At 42.5% G+C, this 26992-nt stretch overlaps 2 protein-coding genes across 2 annotated transcripts in view; one reads left to right on the top strand and one right to left on the bottom strand.

Moving 5' to 3' along the window:
- Window positions 1-26992, top strand: part of DOCK1 (dedicator of cytokinesis 1) — a 484728-nt gene that overhangs the window by 174173 nt on the left and 283563 nt on the right. The window contains exons 26-27 of the mRNA XM_012655364.1: window positions 12689-12816; window positions 14471-14566. Of these exons, the coding sequence (XP_012510818.1) occupies window positions 12689-12816; window positions 14471-14566 (224 nt within the window). The remainder of the gene's footprint in view (window positions 1-12688; window positions 12817-14470; window positions 14567-26992) is intronic.
- FAM196A (family with sequence similarity 196, member A) overlaps window positions 21884-26992 on the bottom strand; it is a 60481-nt gene continuing 55372 nt past the window's right edge. Inside the window, 1 exon segment of the mRNA XM_012655363.1 lies at window positions 21884-23698. Coding sequence (XP_012510817.1) covers window positions 23515-23698 — 184 coding nt within the window. The 3' untranslated portion in view covers window positions 21884-23514.

Below are 26992 nucleotides of genomic sequence, written 5' to 3'. Positions count from 1 at the left end.
GCCTCCCAGAGTGCTAGGATTACAGGCATGAGCCAACGCGCCTGGCCTGAAACTTACTCATTTCTTTAGCTAGTAGAACATTTGAAGAAAATTTACCATTCATTTTTGGTGATTATGTTAGCCTAGGTGTTTGTGATTGTCTTTCTCTCTCTCTTTACTATGCCTCATTTCTGTTTTTACTCTTATTCTACATACGTTTTATCTTAGACTACCTCAAGTCCTGTTTTGGAAGTATACAGCCTGTAAGTAAGTACTTACCTTTGTTTAATAAGGAGTTACCAGGTAATGTAATATTTTGACATAATTAACCTACTATCTTTTTAAGTACAAAGTTAGAATTTTGATCTTAATAGTAAGTTGTACCCAACATAGCAAGTGAGATTGTACAACGTATACGAGTCCAAAATTATCGTGGGCTAAATGAGCCGAAATTAGCCTGAGGCTTCATGTCTTACAAGCAGCTCCAGAATTGCCCATCAGGAGACGTTCTCTGAGCCATAACAGGACGTCTAGGTGTGCTTTTAAGTGCTTAGTGGCTGCCTAGAAGTGTTTCAGAATGCTTTGGCCAATGTGAAAATGGTCCCACTTACAGGCTTTTGAGTTGTGAGAGTCTTTCTGGATAAGGGTAACAAACAGCCTCAATTTTTTCTCCTCTGCAAGCTCTGCTTTTTCAAAGCAACCCACAGTAGTCTCACCTCCTGCTCAGGAAAGATTTATCAGCAGAAATCTTCCGGTTGGTCTGTTCTTACAAAAGATGTCATTACTTTTGCAAAATACTCTGTGCCACCTTTGGTATAAATATTTAAAGCCAAACCATTTTCAGATGAGATATGATGGCCATGATTTTCGTGCTTTGTTCCATTTCTTATTAATTTGTAAAAATGCAGTTGTCTTTGTCCTGTTTCTTGATGCCAATGGAATCAGTCAGATTAACTCTGCACGCGTCCAGATTGTTAGAACTTGATGTAACTAGATTTAGCTGCACATGGTAGTGAACGTGCCAGCCCTTCGTAGACATCCTCTTAAGGAGGCGATCAGGATGTATCACTGGGCAGGTCCTCTGGGCTCCTCCATGGGGCTCCCAGAGAGAAGCGAAGTTCCCAAGTCCTTGCCTCTCAGCATGCGCATTGCCTCACTCACTAAAAGAGACACACTGGTTGCTTTGCTCTAAAACATTTCTTTCTGTGTCTGTGGCTTCAAGAGCCTCACTCCAATGGAAAGAACAAGTTAGTCTGTTTACTAGAGGCAGTCATTAGACGTAAAATTAACCAACACAGATAGCTACCTGAGAGAGGCACTTTGATCACCTTGCCTGAAATATTAACACATCCATACACTTCACCTCCTGACTCCTTGTGGCACTCCCTGCTGTGAAATTGTGGTATGCCTTTACCTGAGTACTTGCTTACGATTTGTGCTGCTTCCTTAGAGTAAGAGCTCCCACAGCGGGACCTTGCTGGTCTGGTTCTTGCTCTCTTACTGGCACCTGAATGAGCGAAACGAACATGGATGTTCCAAACCAGCACTTTGTGTCCCAGGAGGCAGCGCAGGGAAGGAAGCATGACCAGCTACACGCATACGTCATTCACTGGATCAAAGGGAGGTGAAGTTTTAGGTTCACATGGGGAAACTGGCAGTCTCTCCTGGTCTTGGCTCTGAATGGATTCCTCAGGGAGGGTGAAGATGTCTTCAAGGAGGAGTAACATCAGGAAAGAAGGGCGAGGAGGACCCATGAGAGACCCTGAGGTGTGGACGCTCATCTGTGGGCAATTTTATAAAATCAAGATTGTTGTCTGTTTGCGTCTGATTTAATGATCCCTCAATTTTCTACAAATACGATGGGGGGGTGGGCACAGTTCCACTCTACCTCTGGATTCAAGATATCTTTTTGTTAAAATTATGGAAAATTTCAAACATACAAAGGAGTGGAGAGAAGAGTGTAATGCACACCCACGTGCTCATCACTCAGCTTCACAGATTATCAACTCACGGCCAAGCTTTTTATCTATGTTCCCCTCCCCCAGATGTTTTGAAGCAAATCCTAGCCATCACAGCATCCTCCTGGGGTGTCTTTTTAAATGTACGGTGGAAATACAGAGTGAACGACATTGTTACTGAACAGACGTTGTGCAGAGGGGCTGGTCCCACGCCGGCGTCGCCTCTGCCCCGCTCCTGTGCTGAGGTGCAGGGCCTCTGACTCCTTAGCATGCCGTGCACGAGACGCAATGAATGGGCCGTGATGGCTTCTCAGCGTCGTCTCATGATGTGACTTGACTACTTGAAAGCTGGTTAAATAGATTATGTGCTTCACAAGAAGATGACTCTTGCATATAATCTGTGGTGTGGAGTGAGCAGATTTTCAAAGCGAGATACAAAGAGAAGGAAAGGTCAAAGCTTCATAATTTGTGCATTTGTAGCTTTGTTCCCATGTGATTATATTGTTGCCCACATATCTGACAAAAGCTATGGAAATTAAAGCTTAAATCGCATTATAGAAATGAAAAGTTTCAGTTGTAATGAAATTAAAACACTAGAACACTGAGGTTTAGGATTTATGTCCACAAAATTGTTTAACATTAATGTTATGGAAATTGGAATAAATTGGAATAAGATGAATCAACCTGATGTAGGGTTAACTTTTAAATTAGTGAAGAGCATTGGCCACACTTGCAAGAAGCCTTTGAGTACAGGTGGGTGTCCTTGGGGAGCATGTGTTCTTACCCACGTGGCTCCTTTCAAGTTCTGAATCTGAGACCTTTGGGAAGCTTGTTCTGATAAACACTGGATCATTTCTTTGCCTCCTGTGCAAAGGATTATATCCTTTCGAGATATAATCTTTCCATATTCCCCTTTGGATAGTGGCCAAAGTCATTTACGGATTTTCTTTAGAGCTTACCATGTACTTAGCATTGTGCCCTGTGTTTGTTTGCCTTGGAGGAGGGTATAAGATTTGAAGAGTAAAGTTTACTCAAGACCGTTCCTTTTTGGTCTTGCCAGTAGTTTAATGCTCTCTACGGATTACTTTTTTGTAAGCCTTCTATTCTTGGGCAACCCTTTGTGGTTCTTTTCTTTTGGGTTTGTTGTTATTTTCCTGTGGCTGGAATCTAGCAGTGAGTAGGAACGGGGAAACAGGCCATTCCCTCCTGCCCTGGCCCTCCTGTGGCTCCTGCCTTCACTGTAGCAAAAAGGCTGCCTTAAGACAGAGTTCATCAGCCTTTTAAAACTTCATTTTTGTTCCATTTCTTGAACAGTACAGAGCTGCTTAAAAATGTAGGCCTAGACAGCTTAAATTATTTTTCTCATTCTTATTTTCAAGGTCAATGATTTCTCTAGTTATCAAGCAGAGTAAAACTCTCCTTTTTAATGGTGGAAACATTAGTTAAAGCAGCCCTTTGAAATATGAGGGCAGAGTCCCAGATACCTATTGGGACTAGCTATTAGGAAATATTAAAGTCAGGTTCTTAGACGATTATCATTGTGATTACATCCAAGATAGAAAATTTGTATTTCTAAAAATTACTCTTTAAATCAATTTATGATGTTTTAAATCTTAGTAGAAAAGAAAAGCTGCATGTTCAGTACAGGCCCATATTATACTTTCTTGATGCTTTGATCCATAAACAAATCAAGATAAAATCTCTTGTGCTTCATCACAGTGGCAAACAGATATTTCTGTTTATTGAAAGTGATCTTAAACCCAGAGCTACTCTGTAAGTAGTTCTGTTAACTAGTTTAATGTTGTACAGAAAGAAAAATTGGGGTTGAGGCCAATTTTTCCACAGTCACTTAATATACCACTCATACTGCATTCTGGAATACTTTAATTAGATAGTTGCACTGATGACTTCTAATGAACATTACCAGCTGTGAACCCTGAAGACAGATTCTTTTAAATAATGGTGGACCATAAACATCATTTTCTCTTCTGTTTTTTTCATGCCCTGGGAAAACTTCTAATCTTTATCTGCAATACTGTACCTTTTTCATCTCTCATTCTATATATCATTCTCTATCTTTCATTATATGTGTTTTTGAAAAGGCCATTTGTTAAAACAGTGTAGGCTTTTAAAAATGGCTTATTGAATCTAGGAGGGTGTTTTTTAATTATATTCATTTCCATTCCGTCATAATTTTTTGAACATCTGCCATGTGCTCAGGACCCTTGGTTGTGAGTTTGCCTCCTCTGAGTCTTCAGAGTCACCAACTTAAAAAGTGTAGAATTGGAAAAGAGTGATATCACAATTTGCAGATGAGGGCACCAGAGTTAAGACGCCTAGTTAGGAAGCCCTAGTCTGCAAGCAGAGGCCCAGGCAGGGAGCTATCCACCACCATGGTGCTGATTAAGGAGTTGACGTGTTACAAATCCATCATCTACTCTTTTCTGGAACCGTGTCACACCCACTGCACGAGCAATGCATTCTGAAAACTGATTCATTTGAAATGCCATCTGAAACAGACAAGATAGAAATAAGTGAATAAATAAACACATAAATGTATTAAATATAGATAAACCATATAGTCTTGTGCTCATATGTTCATGGAGTTTTAATATTTGCCTTCTCTTTCTATGTGAAGACTTCTTATCTGTGGCCAAATTGGCAGTGCCAACAGTTCTTCCTGGTGTAGTTGGTCTAACGTTTATCATCGTCTGTTGCCTCTCTGTTCTGCACCCGCTTCTGGGTGGCCCTCTGTTTCTGTTGCTTGATGTTGAATGCAGGAAGAACAGTCTGAGAAGAGGCTGCCTCAGTTGTCTCAGATCTGGTCATGTGCACATTGGGCACCAGGAGAGCAAGTCCCTGGGTCTCCCCAATCCATGATTCCTTCTGGGCCCCGAGAGGGCAGCTCTGTATCCATGTGATATGGTGCCTACAGTAACTTGTTTGGGACAGTGGGAAGAGCCCCAGGTCAGTCTACAGTCTCCTAGGTTCTGCCTCATGACCTCATTCTTTTTCTGCTGCATAAACCCCTTCCTGAGTGCACAGACCTTTCCCCAAGATTAAATGGTCCAGACCACATATTTTTAACCACATGTATTTCATTGTCAGGGCAACCTGGAGGGAAGTGTGTGCAGGATCACACCGACCAAGACCTGTGTTCTTGGTTACCTTCATTCTCCTGGTTTAAAGAATGCACACCTCTGCATAGCCCTGTGTGTTCTCTTTCTTTGTTTTCTTGTGTTCTGCACAGTGAGGTTCTGCCTGTCAACTGGAACCCTATAGAATTCCTTCTGGACTCACCAAGATACCTCCTGGCTGTGCTTTGATCTGCCTAGAGAGTAGCTCCTTCACCTGAATCTTTCCACACAATCTTTCCTGGCATTTTACTTGAGTATTTCTAATTTTTTAAAAAATCTACTTATAAATGATCTACTTATAAAAAATCTACTTAAAAAATCTACTTATAAAAAATCCACTTATTTGTGGCTCTTTTTTTCCTTTCTTTCTTCCAACAAACTATTTGTTATTACAGAGTAATGAAAATTTAACCTCTAGTTCTCCGAACTAAAGGATACAAAATACCTGACGCCCTACTCCCTTCTTCCAAGATAGCTCCCCTCTTCACAGGCTTCACAAGGCTTCACAGTGGATACAGGGAACACTTCTTTGACAAACGTCTTTCCCATTGCTTGATTGTCCATGTGCTGCCATGCTTCTCCTTCTGACTTCTGAGATCCTTTTACTTTCTCCATCACCCTTTCAATTAAAATTTCTTGACATCAGATACCTCAAGGCCGACTTACAGATTCTTGCATTTCTGATTATTTCTGTACTCAACTGAGCAGTGCTGTTCTGAGCAGAACACTCAAAAAGGAGCTTCTCATGGCTGGGCATGGTGGCTCGTGCCTGTAATCCCACCACTTTGGGAGGCCAAGGTGGAAGGATCACTTGAGAACTTGAGGCCAGGAGTTCAAGACCAGCCTGGGCAATATAGTGAGACCCCATCTCTACAAAAAAGTAAGAATAATTAGCTGGGTGTAGTGGTACATGCCTGTCCTCCCAGCTACTCAGTAGGCTGAGGCTGGAGGATCACTTGTGTCCAGGAAGTGGAGACTGCAATGACCTATGATTATGACACTGAACTTCAGCCTGGGTGACAGAGCAAGACCCTGTCTCTCAAAAGAAAAAAAAAAAAAAGGTGCCGCCGGGCTGGGAGGAGTAGAAATACTTCAGGGCATTTGTGTCTGCTGCATTTTACGGACTGGGAAACTAGCATTCAGGAAGGAAAAGTGACCTAGCAATGTTAATTTGTTCTACTGGTACTGCTAACTTTTATGACTTGTTAGGTTAAAATGATTCTTGGAAAAATTGCTTTGCATTTGATATGTAAGTATGTGTGAATCATGTACATGTTTTCACACGTGTGCATGTATGGATCATTTACCCTTGATGTTGAATGCAGGAAGAACAGTCTGAGAAGAGGCTGACTCAGTTGTCTCAGATCTGGTCATGTGCACATTGGGCACCAGGAGAGCAAGTCCCTGGGTCTCCCCAATCCATGATTCCTTGTAGGCCCTGAGAGGGCAGCTCTGTATCCATGTGATATGGATACAGCTCTAGCTTAGGAATCTGACATTTAATTCTGGCTCTGCTGGGGCTTAGCAGTACAATCCTAAATATCCCTTCGCTCAGGCTCCTGGTTCCCACATCTGCAAAATGTGGAGACAAGTGTATGGCTCTTTCGACCCCTTCTGGTGCTGGCACCATCTTCTGTATTTCTGTTGCTGGAAGACCTGAGTGGAGGGAGAAACCACTTGAATGTTTTTGAAACAAGTGGGTACAGGATTCTTAGCTGATCAAAAAATAGGACGATTATCTATAAAAGGTGAATGGCAAACACCCCCCATTTATATGGCTCTTACTCTTGTATTCTTACTGAAAGTGTTATTTTGGATCTCGCTTCTATGTAACATGCACAAGGTTATTAAATGCACTTTATGGATCATTTGTTTAATGTGACCAAACTAAAAATTACTCAGGTTCATAAAAATGGATGTATTAAATGGACAAATTCATTCTTGTATTTGCATCTTTCTTTAATGTAGAGCTGTAATGGGGTTATAGACGGATATTCTGCCTGGACATTTATAAGCTGATGGTGCCTGTTGAATACCTTTTATAAAGATTAATATTTTTTGCTCTGTGCCCATTACCAGAGCATTAATCATCCTGGCTTTGGCCCTCGCAGCTAAGGATGAACAGATGTCAAATTATTGCTTTCTATGATCATTGTGGATCACGCTGGGGAAGGGGCGGTGAAAGGGTGGCTGGTGTCATCCTCACAGCCGAATCACATGGAGCCCGGCCCACCGGGCTGCCTGGGCTGGGCTGCCTTTATTGCTCTGAAATAAAGCAGGGGTAACAGGACAACTCGTGCCAGCCACTTCTAGCTTCCTCATAGGTCACTGCCGTGCCTAGAGTAAGCACTGTCAGACGCTGGGAAGACTTGGAGTCACGTACACGTGGTGAGGTATCCCTTAGGAGAGAGCTGTGGCCTTGACTCTCTGTGCAGTGATGAACACCAGTTCATGAAAGTGAGAAATCGCACACTAGGTCTTTAACATCTGCTTTCTAGCATCCTCTTAGACTGTGCTGTCCAACAGAAATAGAATGCGAGCCGTGTATATCATTTAACATTTCCTAGTTGCCACATTATAAAAAAGTACAAAGCAATCGGTGAAATTAATTTTTGTAATATATTTTATCTAAAAATCCCTGCAATGTGAATTCACTTTAAAAATTAGTAATACTTTACATTCTTTTTTTTATGTAAAGCCTCTGAAATTTACTGTGTATTTTACACCAACAGCACATCTCAATTTGGATGCTAAATTTTCATCAGGTGCTTGATCTTTATTTTTACCATTTAATATAATTTACCATTGAAAAACTAGATTCACATACCCACGTTTTTTCAAACACTAGTTTCTAATAAGTAAATCAAGTATTACTTATTACAGTTGACTTTATATTAATTAAAATTAGTTAGCATTAAAAATTCCACTCCTTAGGGGCACTAGTTAAATATTGAATAGCGCGGTTCTGAAACGTTAGTTTTCTTTTGTGCACTTTTTTTTTTCTATGCAGTTTTCTTTTTTTTCTTTTATTTCAGCATATTAAGGGGGTACAGATGTTTAGGTTACGTATGTTGCCCTTGATGCCCCGTCCCCAAGTCCGAGTTTCAAATATGTCCATCCTTTGGGTGGTGCGCATTGCACTCCTTGTGTATACAAATACCCGTCCCCTTTTAATTGAAAAGACCGACTTTGTATAGTACTGTCACCTCTATTATTGTTAACAACTGCCGTTTGTTTTATGCTCACTATTTGCTAAATACACACATTATATCATTCAGCTCTCACAATAAATCTGAGAGATAACCAACAGCAACCATTTTGCAGGTAAGAAAAATTAAGACTTAGAGAGTTTTTAAGTGATTTGTCCCAGATCCAGAACAAGAAGGAAGCGAGGTGGATTTTATTATTTCTTTGCATGTGTGGTAAACTGATTAAAAGGCTTTTAGAAAACTCTTAGGGTGACCCTGGTTCTTGGACTTCTGGTCAAGTAGTTGTTCCAGAGTTTTCAAAAGGTCATGAAACCTTTTGAAAGTGGGCAGTTTACTTAAGATGTGTTTTCCTTTGAATATGTAAGGCTTTTTGTGGGGGCAAAAGGGAGGATTCTTGACTTCTCAGGACATCTGTTTTTGACCTAATGTGACTGTTGATACAAATCATGTAGAAATGACATCTGTCCACAGGGAAGTGTATTCAGGACGCTGAGTTGGGACATCCATAGTGCAACAGGAGGTTCCTCATCCTTGGCTGCTGGAGACAGCTGCTTATGTTTTAAAATCGCTCATCTCAGAGGTGTGTCTGTCTGTCTATGTGGTGTACCTTCCTCAGTGCCCTTGGTTTGCTTTCTTGACTGAAGATAAAATTTGAGAGTTTCACTGTTATTAAAAACTTGTACCTTACCACTTCTTGAAAAACCTTATAGTCTGTAGATGGACACGCAGAGTAAGGGTAGCCCCTTAAAGATGAGGTTTTGAGAAATTGGCGTTAGTTTTTGCTTTTAGGGATTGGCCAGGTTTTGAGTGGCTGCTGTGTTGGATTGCACAGCCTTAAGGCATTAGTTTTCTTTGTGTACTTTTAGCAGAAAAGGCTGACTTTGTATAATGGTATTATTTGTATTATTGTTACGAATAGCTGCTGTTTGTTTATTGAGGGCTGGGAGGTGCACTGGGCAGCAGGTGCTTTAATTTGATACCATGTGCATGTCATTGCAATTTAAGCCAACACACACACACACACACACACCCACACACCCACACACACCCCACCCCACCCCACCCCCCCGCCACGTCTTGGTTTATGTGCTAGGGGTATTCTAGTTAAGGAGAACAAGAAGGCTTCCGCTCTCACAGATTGCATTCCTATAAGGAGAAACAAATAATTAAAGCCATCAGTGATTAAGGTGTTCTAAGAACTGGGCATTTGAGGCCTGCAGATCACGGGTCACCAACAGATGGACCTCTTGGCTTGTGCTACCTCCAGCGTTTGTCCTCCTGGCCTCTCTGAAAAACTCTGCGGAGTCTCCTGTCTTCCTTTTGGGGGTCTGGGACAGATTTCTATGGATTAGCTGGTGGGTGATGCTGGATGGTGCTGCTGCCTCTGTGACCCTCTGTCATTGAAGGCCTGTTTGAGATCCCTGGCATGGGTAGAGTGACCTGTGGCCTTTAAGGAGAACCTAGGTGTCTGGCTGGTCATCCTCAGCAATCCGGCCCCGTCCTGTTGTTGGGCTTGGAGTTCTGTCTGGTTGGAGTTTCCTGATGCCAGCGGTGGTGGGGGTGGCGAAATTCACAGTGGTCTGTTGGATGCTTCTTGCAAAGCCCTTCCTCAAACACCGTCTCATTTCGTCCTTACAGTTAGAGGACACTTACGCCCACTTCATCGCGAGCAGCTGGGGATGGGTGGGCAATGAAGGATGACACGCCATGCACTCTGGTCCATGAGAAAGATTGTAACAGATGGTTTTGTATCTTCTCAGGGGGCTTAGTGAATAAATGTCTTTAAATGTGACAAAATGACAATGAAATTTCCTAAAGTTTTGTTGTTTCTCATCAAGACAGGCTGGATAACAAACAAGCGACGCTAACATAGGCCTTTGGGCTGGGTGGATGGTGGGCGTTCCCGCCAGGGAGCCAAAGGGAGTTGATAGCATTTCCCTGCCAGATATGAACAGGCAGACATCACTTCCTTCTCCCCGGAGTAATTCTGACAGATGAGACCAACACACTCAATTAGCGCTGAGAACAGCACGGTCCACAACTGCCTGCCCAGTGTGATGGATAAATGGTGTGGTGAGGGATGGATTTAGGCCAGGACATCTGGGTACCGGAGCCTGTGGGGTCAACTCTGCCTTCTCTGTGTCCAGAACTGTGTCCCTCTGATTTTCTAGAGCTACTCATGAACACAGCCCTCCTCCCACCCGGACTGGCCAGTCCACTCGGCCTGCTGCCTCTTTTGGGTCCCTGCTAAGCTTGCTTCGGAACATAGCCTTGCTAAGCTGATGTAGTCTTTTCTTTCCTTTAATCACATTGTCAGGAACTGTTACCACCTGCTCAGGTCTTGGTAGCTCTAATAGAGATGACCAAGTGGCAGGGGTGGCCCAGGGCTTGCCGCATGTTGAAGGAGGGCATGGCAGGCAAGGTGTTTCCAGCTAAAGGAAATGTCGTGTTGGGGATGTCATGGCAAGTCACCATGAGAGGATGTGGGCAGGACTGGGCAGGGTCAAGATTTGCCCAGGAACCTCGCTATTTGGGTGGGGATGTTTGCAATGTAGCCCCTATGTTGTTGGAATGTTGCATTGTGGTTAAGGCCAGCAAATCCAGAGTTACTGAGGGTAGATGTGGTTTGTGTACATTGGGATTCTATAGGGAAGATGTTGACGTTATGGGATATTTGTGGAAATAGTGTGTTCAGTGTGTTAGTGTTTTAGGCTGGATTCACTCCCATAAAATCATTTTCTTCCATTTCCCTTCGGCTGGCTTTGTTCTTGGGCTGCTCTAACATGGGTAGAGTTTCCTACACGGACAGCATGCGTGTCTTGGCTTTTTGGAGCACTTCACTGAAGTTCAAGGGGCCAGGGCATCAGTGAGGGCCTCAGTTCTTCCATCAGCATCACAGAAGGGGTTGGATGAGAAGATAAGGGGATCATGGGAGGCCTCCCAGACACCCGGGAGCACAGACCTGAAGGGAAATCCCCGTCTGGATGTGCTCTCCCTCCCTGGCCTCCTTCAGGGTCCCAGACATCACAGTCAGTGATCTGGTCTGGCTTGGCCTCTTTCCGGAAGGTGTGCAGCACTTAGCATCCCATGCATTACCTCTGCCTAAATATTGATGAAGTAATTGTGAAATCAGCAAGTAAATTCATACATTCCTATATTCATCGGATAAAACTCTTTCTTGAAAAATGGAGGTGCTATCAGTCCTTTCCCCAGGGAATAAACCAAAATGGAATTGGAATAAGCCTTGGCATGAGCTGCCCACATGTGGGCAGTAAACCTACTGGAAGCCAGTGGAGCAGAAGGGTTTGTGTTATTTCTGAGTCTTTGCACCTGCTTGCACCCGTCCTTCATTACAGTATAGTCTTTCGGAAAGTTCTACGTGTGTTTGTGGGTACTTAGAGGAACCATTCCCATATTGCTTGCTTATATTTTTCTTATATAATAAAATTAATGCAAAACATGCTTTTGTAGATCATTAATGTTGTAAGTCCTAAAATGTAAAATCCTGAAAACCACCTGAGTCTATTTAATGTTTTAGAACCCTGCTGTCTCTTCTTGTGCTCTGCCTTTAAAGGAAACAGTGATGGCAGGGCCAGTGTCAAACACAGACCTGGAGTTGTAAACAGATAGTGCACTCTGGAGAGTGGATGGTGCTTGAGATAAGTTGGATTTCCCAACTGGAAGAGACAATTAGGAATTGCATTTCAATCTTATTTCCTGAACATCCTTTCTGGCTCCTATCTTAAGGATAAATAGAAGCCCAAACCTTTGCCCCTGAGCCTTATACCCCAGTGTCCCCTCGTTTCCTTCACACTTCCCAGACCCCTGTCTGGGTCCCGTTTCTCTGCCCTCTGCAGCCCAGGCCAGGAGGCTGCCTGGGGAAGGACTGTGTGTGTCTCCTTTCCTTGCTACATCCCAGGACTGGCCTATTTTACCCAGGAGAAGGAAACCACACCTTGGTCCTCCTAGGGATAGATGCAAAAAGCTGCAATTCGAATAATTTTTGTTATAAGAAGCATTTCTTTTAATATTGCAAATCAGTGGATTTATAATTAGAGAAAATTAGTTAAAAACGTAACTTGTGTTTGTGTATGCATTTATATGCACACTATGGGATTTATGTATATGTGTTTATATAGGCTATGTATTAATACATTCATGAATTATCACTGTATATTTACGTGGGGATACACACATAGATGCATGCACATCAGTGTGTGAATTATTAATATTTACACAGTAATAGAAATGATGTTCTCATAGCCAAGTAGTCGGCCCTTTCCAGATATCAGCATCATATGCTGCAGAAAGTAAATGCAAAATGCCTGGAAGGGCAGACAAGCCTTGTGCCACGTTGTGGTGGGTGGTGGGTCTCCCACTGACTGCCACCCTGTGTGCCGTGCAGACTGCAGAGAGATCTTGCTCCCCATGATGACGGACCAGCTCAAGTACCACCTGGAGAGGCAGGAGGACCTGGAGGCCTGCTGCCAGCTGCTCAGCAACGTCTTGGAGGTGCTGTACAGGAAGGACGTGGTGAGTGACTCTCTGTGCCAGGCTGCCTTCCTCCCAGGGCTGTGCAGGAAGCGTTGTCCTGCCACGTGCCTAAACCACAGGCTCGTGGTACAGTGTTATACTTTACTTGGTTGAAAAGGAAAGGCCTTAATGTTAGAGTTTCACCTCCCTCTTTCTCTCTGTAGAGTTGTACCCTTAAATTAATTTTATTTGTGTGTATAGGGTGATTATTACAGTGTTTATCCTTCTGCATAGAAAATAGTTTTTTATTTCCTGGGTCGTCTTAGTAGAATGCCTCCCAGCACCTAGATTTCAATCCTTAAGATCAGACAAAAAGGCTTTCCTGCTTAAAAGTTGGCTGATTACCTGCATTCTTTTCTTCTTTTTTCAATTCTTATTTTTATTAAAATAATACATGCACAAAGTTGTTTTTTAAAAAGCTAGTGGTACTCTTGAGTGTTATTAATATAATGAGCAGAGCAGCTCTCTGCCCCTCTCCCTACAGGTAAATACTTCCATGCTTTCTTCCTCCTTCTCCTGCCCCCACCCCCTCAGCCAACCAGATGTCTCCTTTTGCAGATCTAAATTGTGTGCTTGATCCTGTAACTATTTTAACCATCAGAAGTGGGTACAAGCACACATGGAAAATGCACCCTATGCCTCCCACCCCTGACCTGTCTGCACACACCTGTGACCTCATTGATTTCCAGATAAGCCTGGATAGGTGAAAACAGGGCCTTGTACATATCTTTGCTCCTCACCCGGACACAGTGGCCAGGATTTTCAAGTAGACAGGATTTGTCCTTAGGTCTCTCCTGCATGACCCCGGGACGCCTTCCTAGTCAAAGTTCACACACACCTGGTGGCCCCTCCCTGCCAGCACTGGCTCATTCTCCCAGGGCCTGGTTAGTGCTTTTGAAGATCAGATGAAATCTGTTCATGGTGATGGTGGCTCTTCCATCAGCTTTTCAGTGGCATCGCCTTTGGAAAGGTTTTAGAAGCCTTCACCCGGAGGCCAGCCTCCTGTGGTTGCATTCTGGGCTCTTCCCTCTTTGGAAAAGGGCTTGGAGATAGACTGCATGGCCAAGCCTCATGGAGGAGGTGGTGACCCTAGGGAATGGCCTAGAGGGCACGTTTAATCAGGTTCGAAGTTTATGAAGAAGAATCAACACACTAAATAAAAGAAGAAATTTTTACTGATAGAAGATGCCAGGGCAGTGTGAATTTTAGGTAGTTTGCTAAGTGCTACTTAAACATTCTATTCTGTGTGACTGTTTATGTCACTGGGACTTGACGTGCAAAGCCGCCTGGGCTTGCTATCTGCCCGCCTTGTGTCTACAGATGGCCAAGTGTCTTTAGAAAGCTAATTGGTGGGCTAATTAGGGATCATAAACATTATATTGTTTAAACAGATTTGCTTTTATTTTTAAGAGTTTGCTTAAATTAAATTACTATGATTTTATATATATAACAAATTATCATTAATGGACTGTAATTAATAAAATGTCTTGAGTATTCTTTGCAAAGGCTTTTGCCTTTGACAGGGGCCATTTTTCATCTCGTTAAAGGTCGTAATTGATTTACTCTTTACAGGATAAACGGATTCAGTGCCACTGGGGCTTGCATGTTAATGTTTGTCTTTGGTGTTGGCTCTCACTGATGTGTCCTTCTCCAGGGGCCGACTCAGAGGCACGTCCAGATAATCATGGAGAAGCTTCTCCGGACAGTGAACCGAACCGTCATTTCTATGGGGCGGGATTCCGAACTCATCGTAAGTGCTCAGGGGCATGTGCTTGGATGATGAACTGGAAAGCTTCTTTCCCTGGAATGTCCCTGAACTCTGTCTGGTCTTTTCCAAATGCTGTTTGAAAATAAGCTTATTTTATTACAATAGAGTGAGTAGTCGAGACACAGTCTGGTATATAAAACGTCTTCATTTTCCAAGTAAGTGTCAAAGTTGTAGGGTAAGCAAACCAGTATTAGAGAGACAGAAACATTCGATTCTAGTTTTCTCATTACTTACTTCTAGCAAAAGATATGCATTTTCTTCCAAGTCCTCCTCCTTTCAGCAGCTTTTTCTTTCTGCAGATATTTACATTTAAGGTGCCATTAATAAAATTTTATGAGGGACCTTGGAAAGTAATTGATGCACTCCAGCTTAGCTATTTTTTATTGTCTACTCTAATATAGTTTAGGCATTTCCTTTATATGGATTAGTTAGGCATAGACAACTATTAGTTTTTTTTCAAGAATGCTTTAACAATAATTTAGCCTTTCAAGTTTCATATCCTGATGCCTTTTCCCAGTGTTTTCTGCTCCCTATGCCGCACCCATTATTAAGTTTGTTTTCCTAGGCAAAAGATCCACACGTAATTTCCATTTAGTTTTCTACATTTTTAGTACATGTTATTGTTTAACTAACGTTGGTGGTTGACCTTTCAAAAACAATAACTTCTCTAATGAAAGAATAAAAATCTTTTGAGCATTTTCCCTGGCACTCAGACGAGGCATATTTGTCTTTCCTGACGTGTGACTTTCGTTCTTTCTGCATTTCTGTGGAGGAACGGGAAGGTGAAGTGTGCCTCCTTTGACAGTGTCTCCTTTGACAGTGTAGCAATAACTTTCCATTTCTGTGGCTGATGTCACAATAGAGGATGCGGTTTGGGGTGAATCGCAGACAAGTGGCATAGAAGGACTAGCGCTGCCTTAGTATGTTTCTGTCCAGTAAAGTAGTCTGGTTTATGTCTCAGAGTCCCAGCACATGCTGTGTTCACATGTTCCTTTTTCCAGTATAGCTCATGTAAGTTTGGACTATAACATGTATGAATTAGAAAGTAAAATGTTTTCAGGTAAGTTGGATTTATTTGTAGTGGACTTTCCCATTATTATGTAAATGTAACTTCTTCATATTCTTCATCCTAACTATTCTTTTTCATAGTCTAGAAACACTTTTATATGCTTAATGTGGAGTATACACTGAGCCCTATGGAGCGGGACCTGGGGTGACTCTAGAAGCATCCCTGAGGCCTGGTGTCCCTGTCTCCCTGGGCTCATGCTACAGGTGCACTCACTCACTCTCACGTGTGGAACCGGGAAAGGGTCTTAAGGTAGAACAAATGGTGTGTGGCTTGAAGTTGAACCAAGTATTGTGTCCAACCAAGTATTCTGCTGAGACCTGTCTTGGAATGGGCTGGATTAGAGAGAGGCTGGGCATGACGTGATGGCACTGAAGCTGTTACAGTGAGTGACTGATGGGCATTCTGGAAATGGTCTGCCTCGTGGGCAGATGAGGGAGACAGCAGATGTGGAGACAGTCCTGTCTCTGGTCAGGGGTACATGGTCCTATCTTTAGTTAGGGGGGCGTGATCCAGGGGTACAGTCCTGTCTCGGATTAGGACACAGGGCTCTGTCTGTTTGGGGGACACAGTGTTGTGTCTGGTTAGAGGGGCAGGGTACTGTCTCTGGTTAGGTCTTGATACTAGGCGTGTGTTCGCCTGATTTAGAGTCCACAGGCCAGCAGTTAACTGGGGAGAGGAGGGCAGAGAGGAAGCCCATAAAAGTCTGGGTGGGCACCTTGGAATGTGGAGAAGTGGTAGGACATGCTCACAGTTGATCAAAGGGTAGAAGGGACCCTGCAGGGCATCTCTTCTCAGACCCTGTGGTCCAGGCTGTCTTTGGGGAATTTCTCCTGTCTCAGGCATCATGATGATAGTGGTGACAACAGTAGCAGCTCTCCATTGAGCACATATTTATATAGTAGGCACTGCATAACTAATGGGAAGATTCTCATTAATCCTCACCTTCACCCTGCACGCGCAACTGCAGAAAATGCCCTGAAGATGGAGAGGAAATTGTTCAAGACCCCACAGCTAGTGTGTCAGCACTTGGTTGGAGCCCTGGTTTGGTGCCTGAGCTTGTTCACCATCTGTGCTGTGAGACTGAGGCACATGATGCTGATGGCCATGGCCCGTTGCAGGAGGCATTAAAGGGGACTTGGAGTTGCTCTTAGATCTCTGTCCTCGTTTGGGAGGTATCTCTGCAGGAAAATAAGCACCTTTTTCTTTTGTACCTTTCAGTCATTTCCCTGGGGCCAAACTCCAGGATTTACTGGAGGTGAAAGGGCCAGGCAAGCATTGGTTGGGTGGCCACTTCCTGAAGGGCTTGCAATGCCCTGGCTTGGAAGAAACCATGTGTTCTAAAGAACCCTTAGGAGTTACTGTCTATTAAAAACGTCCAAAAATTCCTTTGAATTTCTTCTGTAAAACTAAGCTGTCATGGAAGAAATCTAGAAGAAAATGTTTTAAATAAGCTACAATTACTTAATAGTGGTGACAACACCAAGATGTTTTCAAGAAGGGCATTCACCATGAAAATTCAAGTTGTGTAGAAGGCTTTGTCTATCCTGGACCAAACATGAGTCCCATCTCTGGCATCAACAGAGTAGTGAGAGGGAAATGCTGCCCTGCTTGGGATGCCCAACCTTGCTCTGCCAATTTGCATCAGATGTAGATTTATGCATTAACTTTTTAATGATACTGTGGGCGATTTGTGAATTCAGATTAGATAAAGATCGGGGCAAAAAATACCCCTGACAAGGTGGACAAAAAACTTAATCAGTGGACCTTCTGGAGTAGAAAAAGAACAAGAAATAGTTTAGAGATCTGTTTTGGGTAAGCTGTACCATTCCATTAGACCTGGGAGATTTCAATCTTTATGTGTTACTCAGTTTTGCATAAATATAGTGGAAATTATATAACTATGAATCAGCTTAAAAATTCTAAGTAATCACTGGAAATGGATTTAAAAAAATTGAAGTGATTAAAAGGAACTCTTGAATTGATACCCTTCACTTAATGATTTATGCCGTGGTGTTATCTATCAACAGTGATACTAGAAATGTGACCTCTCTTTCCATCAGAATAAGATTTAATTGGGAAGGCTGTTATGGCCTGACAATTTCCCCCTGTCTATGTGTGGAACAGAGAACTGGGGAACTTCACACATAATTGTATAAGTTGGGATGTACAATGTAAGTCTTTTCTTTTATCTGTATCTGTGATATTTTATAAAAACTCTACTCTGCAGTATGTATCATTTATTTTAGTTGATTATGTTTGAAATGGGCAGTTGGAATGCATCTCATGCATAGGATGGTAATGTGCCGTGACCCTACGTATTATGCTTTCTAAACAAAACAAACTCCATTTGGGAATTGTAGAATTTAGATTGTGTGGATACCTATCATAGGCCCTGAAACAGCAGCTTTGTAGTAGCCTTGCCACAGAATTAAAAGGGCATTTTCTCTGTACTCCAGTGTAGTCTGATGCTGTAGAATAATGGAGTGAAATATTTAGTTTTATATGAAGTCAGGTTTCAGATTTTATTTTTGTTTTCCTTTTTAAAAAGCTTTCCGGGTCCTCAGCACTAAGCAGCACTCTTTTCATCATGGGTGGTTCTGAGCAGGTGGCCACCACTGAATTAGGTGGTCTAGTGTGCAGGTGGCCTGGCCAGGCCATTTGGTGACCTGGTACCCCGACTTATGCATGTGTTTTTCCTGGAATAAGTACTTGTGTGCAAAGTGGGATGAGAGCTGATGAAATGAGTAGCGCATAGTGATGTTCCTTCTCCTATGATATTAGCTGTTCCTTCTTTCAAATGATCAGATTTACATTCTGTTAATGGGTCCTTTAAAAATGTAATCAAGTGAGAAGGACTTTTAAAGATTTTTCTATGGCCTGGATACACACCAGAAGCCTGGAAATTACTCATTCACTAAAATGAAAATGTAAGCTTCTTCCAAGGAAAGGTTCCCTTGGACAATTCAGAGGCGGGCTTAGGGAAGGGGAAAATTCTGCCTGGATTCTCCATGTATTCTTGTGATCACTGGTGCATTTTGACGCATGAGACTCAAGTGATGGGAGTTATTTGGCTTCCCCTCTGAACACCAGTGTGGCGGACATTGATGGGATGGGGAGTGTGTTTCATAGTGACAACAGCATCATCGGTGGGGAATTTGCTGTTAGTGAAAATCCAGTGCTTTCTTTGAGCCTGGGTGATTTATAAGGACCTGACATGCTTCTTCATTTGGAAAATAGTGTAATAGAATTGGTTTCCCAGGGAATAGTGCCTTTTTTTTTTTTTAAACCAAGACTCATAATCAAATATTTTCACAAAAATGTTACAACCCCATGCATGAGCATTCATTTTGAGATGTTTATTCCAGTGGAGTTTAAGGATGAATGTACTTTTAAAAACCACTATTTTTTCATCTTCATTTCCAGAAGAAAAAATGTTACAAATGTTTCAAATAGATGTGTGGCTTTTGTATACAGCATCATAAAAAGCGTCTCTAATTGCACTGTTTGCTAATAAATCTACTTGCTTTCTGAAAATCATCCTAACGTGTGTATGTGTGAGCAGTGATAACTTTATAAGTTCACTTTTTATTTGGTGTTGCTACAGCAATTTTTCCTTCCTTTTTATATTTCTGTATTTTTTCAAGGTTGGTCACTAACTGTGGGTTTACTGCAGAGGAAATAAAAACCCCATCATCGAATGGGCAAAATATGCACCGCATTTCTTGCATACTCATTACAAACTGCAAAGGTGCCTAATTATTGAGCTACTTAGAAGGTAATATGCTGCTTTCACATGACCTTGCCACTGGCCAGAACATATGCTATACATCATAGGATGATCGGTTTACGCTCATTTATGAAACAGGTTGTTATTTCTGATCTTTGCATCAGATAGCTGTTTACTTCTGTTAAATAAATCAGCTGCATGCTTAGCGCATGGCTCATGTGCTAGTGATAGAATTTTCATAGCTCAAAGAAGATGTGATGGATGTGGAAAGCAGCTGCTCTGATCTTTAGGTGACACCACACCAACGAAACTGCCTTGATTAGTAATGAAGTCAAATTTTACTTGCTGATAAAAATGTTCCCAAAGAATTGATTCACCAGTGGTGGGCTTGGTGACCATGCTATGCTGTTACAAACAGCACGATGTGGAAAAGTATGTGGCCTCTTTCTTGTTTCCTGTTCTTCCTGTCTTCTAGGAAAGGCAAAAAGCAAAACACATTTATTAGATGGTATGTTTTCTTAGTTTTAATTAACGATTGTGGATCCTGGTTATGACATACCTTCCGTGGTTCACCAAGGAAAATGCAGTGGTACTTGCAGTGGTACTCTTGGTACTGTTTGAGGATTGGAGTCTTTCAGCCTCCTGCTGGGCCATGGACTATGACACTATTTACACCTGATAGTTCAGCCTCATCTCAGAGCTCCATGGCAGTAGGTACCTCTTCTGCCTTGCAGGATGCATGGGAAAGTCTGCCTAAGCCCTTTCCAAGGTAGCAGGGTTTTCCTACACCTCGAATACATCCCCACTCATACTCTTCTGGAGTTGGGGGAGGGTCTGAGTTTGAAGGAGCAGGTGCAAAGGCCCGGAGACCTCTGCTGCTTAGAGGTGAGTCACATACTTGTAGAGTGACCAGTGAGCACCTGTGTGGCAAGAGGCCCTTCGTGGTATCTTGGTGTCTATAGGACAGCACCTTTGAGGCCGCATTAGTAGGTAGCTCAGAAATGATTATAGAATGAGACTTGGAATCCTCCCTCCCCCTCCCCCAGGAGGAGGCTGCATCAGGTTTTCTATCCCTTTCTTTTCCCTGAGGAACTTGAGGGTAGCAGGAACCTCACTTCCAAGCCTACAGGGCCCCCACCCTGGCACATGGACTCTGTTGCTGCAGATACTGGGATAGGGTGTGGTGGCCTCTCCTGCAAGCTGTCCGGGTGAGGCACCTGCTGGCTGCCTGTGGAGGCGGGTACACAGCCCAGCTGGGGGGCCTGTCCCCCACCTGGGCGGAGGAGAAGAGAGGAAGAAGGTAGCCAATGCCCTGGGGTGGCACCTGTTCGATGGAAGGTCTATGGAGAAGCTGCCTCCACTGGACCATTGGAAGATTTGCTGTGGCAACATTGGGTGGGGTTAGTCATCGCCTCTGACCTTCTTTCAACATTAGACCTTTGACACATCCTGCTGTGAGCCTGTACGGTGCCCTGTGCACCCTAGAAAGTCATCCTGTATTCCTGGCGGCCAAAGCCTGTGGCAGAGTGCATGACTGGGCAAGCATTTCAGTCCCCTCCCCAGGCCAGGCCAGCCTGGGTGGCAGTGCCCAGGCCACACAATGGTCTCATCTTCTACACACCTGAGGAAATGCCTTTCAGCCCATTCTCTCTTTATTATTATTTTCTTAGATTCCTTTTATTTTCCCAATTCATTGAGGCCATGAAATAAGTTTAATAGCTGCATAAAACATGATCTTTGATTTTTTTATTTAAAAATTAATAAAGAACTTAATGACAAGTATAATAATTTAATCTCTATACGTAATGCCACGTGTACATCTACATGAGGGAACACTGTACGTTTTACCTTGGTTTTGTATCAAAGTTTTTACTTGAATCTTTCCAAGAATCACCATCTGTTAGTGACACATTGCAATTAAACTATGAAATGATTTTGAAAATATTTTTTCTCTGTTTTGAAGATGCTTTTATTTCTAAGGAGGAATTAGTTTATCTTCAGAGGTTCATTTTTGACTCTTCAAATCAAAAAAAAATTTTTTTGGTCTAGACTGGTTTGAAACAGTGACATTATTTTGTATATTAGGATGCCCTTTTGTTTAGACAGATTTATAGAACTAATTAGAACAGTGCTAACACCCTTATTTCAATTCACTGAGATAGTTGGGGTTCTTAAAACATGAGGAGAGATAACATGTTGCAAACATTTTTATAACTTTAGTTAAAAACAGTATAAAAACATGAAACACATTTTTAAATTTTGAGTCTACATGAAACAATTGCACTTCCTTCATGGTGCTGGATCAACTTGCTCATTGTTCTTGCACAAAAATATTTCTCAATTCTGTTTATTGATATTCAGGGATTTGAATCCTCATGTAGTGTTTCTGCCAAAGTAGAGAGAGAGAGAGAGAGAGAGAGTGCGTGTTTGAAATTAAAGCATACATCTGTGGTATTGTTTGAGTCACCCCCAATGAGTATTTATACAATATACTCTTCGTTTTTTGCAAGTCCAGATCTGATTACTGATCACTAGGTCCTTGTAGAATCCAAACACTTAGAACTAAAATAGATTTGCTATTGATTGAGGAGGAAAATGCATGGCAAGAAGTAGCTCCAATCTGGAAAAAGCAGGTTGAGATCCTTTTACCAAGGCTAGCCACTTTGCGTTTGGCATTTATTCAGTGAGGGGTGCATGTCAGCACTTGACTTGGTAGGAAACTTCTGGACAGAAACTTGAAGACTAGGTTTTCTTGTATGTTCACAAACTATTCAAAATTTAAGTTGTACAAAAAAAGGCAAAATAAGATCCCTACTTCCTATCATGAAAAGCAAAAAGTTGATAGACAAAGTCAGTAACAGACTAGGGGATTTTGGTTTCTATAAAAAGATACTTGCAAAGGTGCAAAGAAATGAGTGAAAAAATAAAGGAACTAAGATTACCTTGCAATGCATAATCAAGAGAGAACTGTAAATGTTGCTGTTGATTTAAAAAATACCTAAAAACATTTGATTCACAGCTTTCCCCTAAGTATGTCGTTTAGTACAGCTTACTAATAGGTTAAATGTAGGTGACATTAAGTTTGTCCGATGGTAGCAGCTAAACTAAATCCGCTGTTTCTCTTTGAGATGGTCAGGTCTTCTGCCGTTGTTACAAAGTATAAGCAATTGTGGAAACATCTGGCTGCGCTGTCTTAGAGGATTGATCCACAAACACACTTTCTGCCATGGCATAGGACGCCTGTGATTTACTGGTGACTGTATTAGCCATGGTGTATCTCTGTGTGTGTTTTCAAATTCTTGCCAGAATTTATCAGTTGGCCTTTGAGTACCAAAAGATTAAAAACAAGATCTAAGAAAGCTTAGTGTCCAATAGCTCTGACCCTGTCAACTTGCAGTAATTAAAGGCATATCCTGACTTTGGGGGACTCCTGGCTGCTGGCTGTTTGGAAGATGAGCAGTAAACAGGTCCTAAGTCTGGAGATGAAGAGGATGCTAAATTTGAAGTGTCAATGTGACACTGAGATGTGGTCACTTGGCTTAGTGCTACAGCACATGAAGGCAAATATACATATAGTCACATTTTAGAGATTATTCATGGTCTCCGACCACTTGAAAAAATTGTGCTTTCTCCAGAATTTGATGTGCTGAAAATCGCACTCGCCCCCTGCTTATTTGCAAAATGAAACATAAAAATGAAGTCCTTTGCAAACATAAGGCTTGCTTTTTCTTCTCATTAGTTACAAAAAATAAAGGCTTGAAAATAACTATGAGTTTTAGCTGTGTACAGAGTGATACCTGCTGTTTTGCAGGTTGATAAACGTATTACTTGCAGATCGGGGAGCGGGGAGGGAATAGAATTTTTACTTATCATCTCTGACTACATAAGTGTTTCACTTCAGATTTTACATCCCACATTAGGGAACTGCAAAGAACAGCTGGCAAGGAGTGACATTGAATACCTTGCTTCTGTTAGTTATCTGTTGGTACAAAGGCCTTTTTGGTACGCAGAGCGGGAAGCGGGTGGTGCCCAAATGGGCACTCTAGTTCCCTCCATCCTATTCATTTTGAAAAAGGATTGACTGAACTCCAGTGGGTTTTAAAGACGGCCTTGAGTCTCCAAACGCCATGAGTTTTAAAGGAACCAGAGTTTCCATCTTCCATGCTTTTTAGATTCAGTTTTGGATTTTTGCTTGGGAGTGGAGGAGCAAGTCTCCTGAGAGTAAGGCGAAGGTGCAACCTGAGTTTCCTCAATGGGATGGAGTTTTCTCAGAACTGGCTGGAGTTTGTCTTCTTGTTGCTTAAAATCCAGCTCCACACTAGAAAGAAAGGATAACGAAGAATTTAGCGTTTGATCTTTCCCATATAAAGACCCTACCTTAATAATAGCAAAATTCGGTGACCTCCTACCAGGGTCATGATCATGCATGGTTTGCTTGTAATATAATTTTATGGTATAATAATATGCAATTGGCTTTTCTATGTTTTAGCTCTAGGTCTCTGTGAAATATTTCAAATAGGCTCATTTTCTTTGGAAAATAACTTATTTGCTTTCATGGGTGACACTCTAAAGTTTTGTTAATGTACATAGTTGGTATCAAGGTATACAATGTATTTGTTGAAATGAAAAGTGTAAAATATGAATGACCTCATTGTTTGTCCATAGACTTCTCACACGTGCTTCATGGGATAAAACAGATCACCAAAAGCGTGAGTGGGCTGAGCTCATCTTAATGCACATATACCAGGTGCATGCAAGCTCTACGCTGTGCACTGTGTCACATGATCAGAGACATCTGTTTATCTCACATGAAACAATTGCAGTAGGAAGTGACCTTGGTTTATGTTCTCCTTCCAAAATCTCATCCATCTGAAAAACTGGTCAGAGCCTTAGTGTCTGATGCTGGGGAAAACTGTGTTCAGTGAGTCGACACCATTGACTGCTACTCAGTTGTCATCAAACAGTTTCCCAGGGAGAAACATGGATTGTGTTCAGTAAAAACAACACTAAATTGTAATTACTTCCATTACAATTAAGCTGAAGTCATAGTGTGCAAACACGTAGCCACGTGGAAGGACGTTTGCCAGTAGTGATGATGTTGTGTTAGAAAGATGGGGTTAAAGATGATTTTTTAAAATACACATTCTTTCATAGATTAATGAAATTTCTCTGAAGAAGCCCATCAACTTGCCTAGAGTCCTCCTTCCTCTCCATGCCTTTGAAAAGGACCACTTTCCCTCATTCTTACTCCTAACAGGTTCCCATGGCATTTGGGAGAGCAGTCCACAGCCACGTGTTGTTTTTCATGGAAATCCCGGCATGCAGACACTCGCCCTCCTCCTGCTCACCCGCAGCCCTGCCGGTTACCCTGTGGTCTGGGCCAGGGTGCTGCGTCCTGCCAGGCCCGGGGAGAATTCTGCTCTGTCCTCCTCCTGTGTCTGGTCTGGATGCCAGACTAAATGTCAGTAGATTTCAGGAAAGGCTCAGCGATGATGATAATGCACAAGTTCATAACATTTCATATCCACTGGAACCGTAACCATTTATAAACATGAAATCCTATTGATTTAGAGAACCATTAATCCGAGCCAAATTTTGACATTTTAGAAAGACAAAACAGCAAAGCTGTATCATCTGGAGTTCTAAAACAAGTTCAAGACCCATCTAATGGACCATTTTATGTTTTAAATCCACTGTTCCATTTTTCTTATTTGTCAAGACTATATATTACTCAAAAATTAAAAAAAAAATTGTCAAGTTTATGGCAAGTTACCCCTGCTCCTTAAATTAGAGTAATTCTTCCCCCCATTTCAAAGGGCCATTCTGAGTTATGCTGAAATTTATAGGAAGTAGAATAAAATTTTAGGAACTTAATCAAATCTTGCTAATCGAGAATATGTGATAATGGAGGCACAATCCCTCTTAAGGACAGTCGCCAAAAATGCCATCTGAGGACGTGCTCCCTTTATGAAATTCAAGCCCGAGTTCTGTGCTGTGGTGCAGGAGGGAGAACATGGCATTTCCACCCCCTCTTCCACTTGATGCTCACTGGGGAATGGGGGTGTCATTAACCTTCAGTCTCCTCCACTTCAAGGACAGATAGTAATTCCTGTCCTAGCCATCTCACTGAATTACGGTAACAGTCTGTCCTCTTACCCACCCCTCAAAAAAGCCCATGAAAGCCTTTCCTAAACTATAAGATGCAATTGAAATATTATTATTAGTATCTGATAATATCCTTATTATCTGTTGATTACTAATTTTATAATGGGAATAAGAGCTAACTAATAAACATATCTATTAGAGAATGCTTCAACTTGGACGTTTAACAAGGAAAACACAAGCTTTTCAATCGAGTCTGTGAATATCTGGTATGTCAGGTGCAAAGACGCTTGGCTAATATTGAAAGTGCGCTCTCCAGATCATAACCACCTCAATAGTCCCAGATAGGTTTTGAGTTATTAGAATGGAGGGCAGGTGCTAGCATTTCCTAGGCTAACAGTACAGTTCTGGGTACCTGTAATTATTGAATTCCCATTAAGCAGCTACACTGGGAATCCTGTTATTAACCAATTTATCACACCAAAGAACCATGTAATCACAAGGTAATCTAATCTGAGTTCTTGTTAACAGAACGACTCAGCGTTATCTGTTGAGTTGATTCCTGTTTGCATGTCCCCGTTACGCTGCACTGGGAAGCACAGCCAGGAGTGGGTTCCTTGGTGAGAACGTGCATGAGCCTGTGAAATGCTGGCAGTGAGGCCGGTGAGGGGGCTATGAGCTGCCACTCCACAGCCCCCCAAGTGTGTAGCATGCGAGTTACAGCGCATCTGCTGTGGGTGATGGACGTGCCCCAGCCAGGTCATGTGTGGAGGTGCATGCGCTAGCTAGTTGGTAGGAATAATGTACGTCATTTGCATACTGCTTTCTGCTGTGTGACGTTTCTTGTCGGGGAAGAAGCACACCAGGTCCCTGGGTTGAGTCTGAAGCAGACAGTTGGCTGGAGAGGGTGGTATCAGAAGGTTACTAGTCTGGCCAACTCCGGCTGCTAGAGGACAAAAGTCCCTTTGGTCTATAGCCAAGTGGCCAGAAGAAAGCAACCACCTGCTATCCCGGGTGCGGTGGAGGACTCAGACGAAAGCTGCCGGTGACATTCTGGAACACTATTACTTCCTTGCACACAGACCGCCCTCCACGTTTAAGACGGAGACTTGTCCAGATAGGGCGGGGGCCTGTCTGCTGGACGGTGGTGGTCTGGCTTTGAGCGTCATGGCTGCCCAGCAGATGTGTGGTGTGTGTGGTGGTCCCCACCCCCAGTGCCATGTCTTTGTCTCTTGCTACCTTCTTCATGGTGATTACTTCCCCCCAACCTGAAATACCCTTCCTGGCATGGCTGGGCACTCCTTGTCTCACTGTCCCTTGGGTACAAACACCCTGCTCATTGGTGGACCTCCTTCCAAAAGACCGCCTGTTATCCATCCGTTCTTACTTCCTTCTCTGTGCTGACCATCGGCAACTATTTTGTTTGTTTCCATATTACTTTGCCTCCACCTTCCCAAATGCAGGTGCCATGACATCATCCTGTCTCTGTCCCCAGTAACTACGTCAGGGC

The sequence above is a fragment of the Propithecus coquereli genome, unplaced genomic scaffold (genome assembly GCF_000956105.1).
Source record: "Propithecus coquereli isolate 6110/MARCELLA unplaced genomic scaffold, Pcoq_1.0 Scaffold473, whole genome shotgun sequence".
NCBI lineage: Eukaryota > Metazoa > Chordata > Mammalia > Primates > Indriidae > Propithecus > Propithecus coquereli.
Note: the sequence above shows the minus strand (reverse complement) of the source record. Positions and strands in the feature narration are given on the sequence as shown.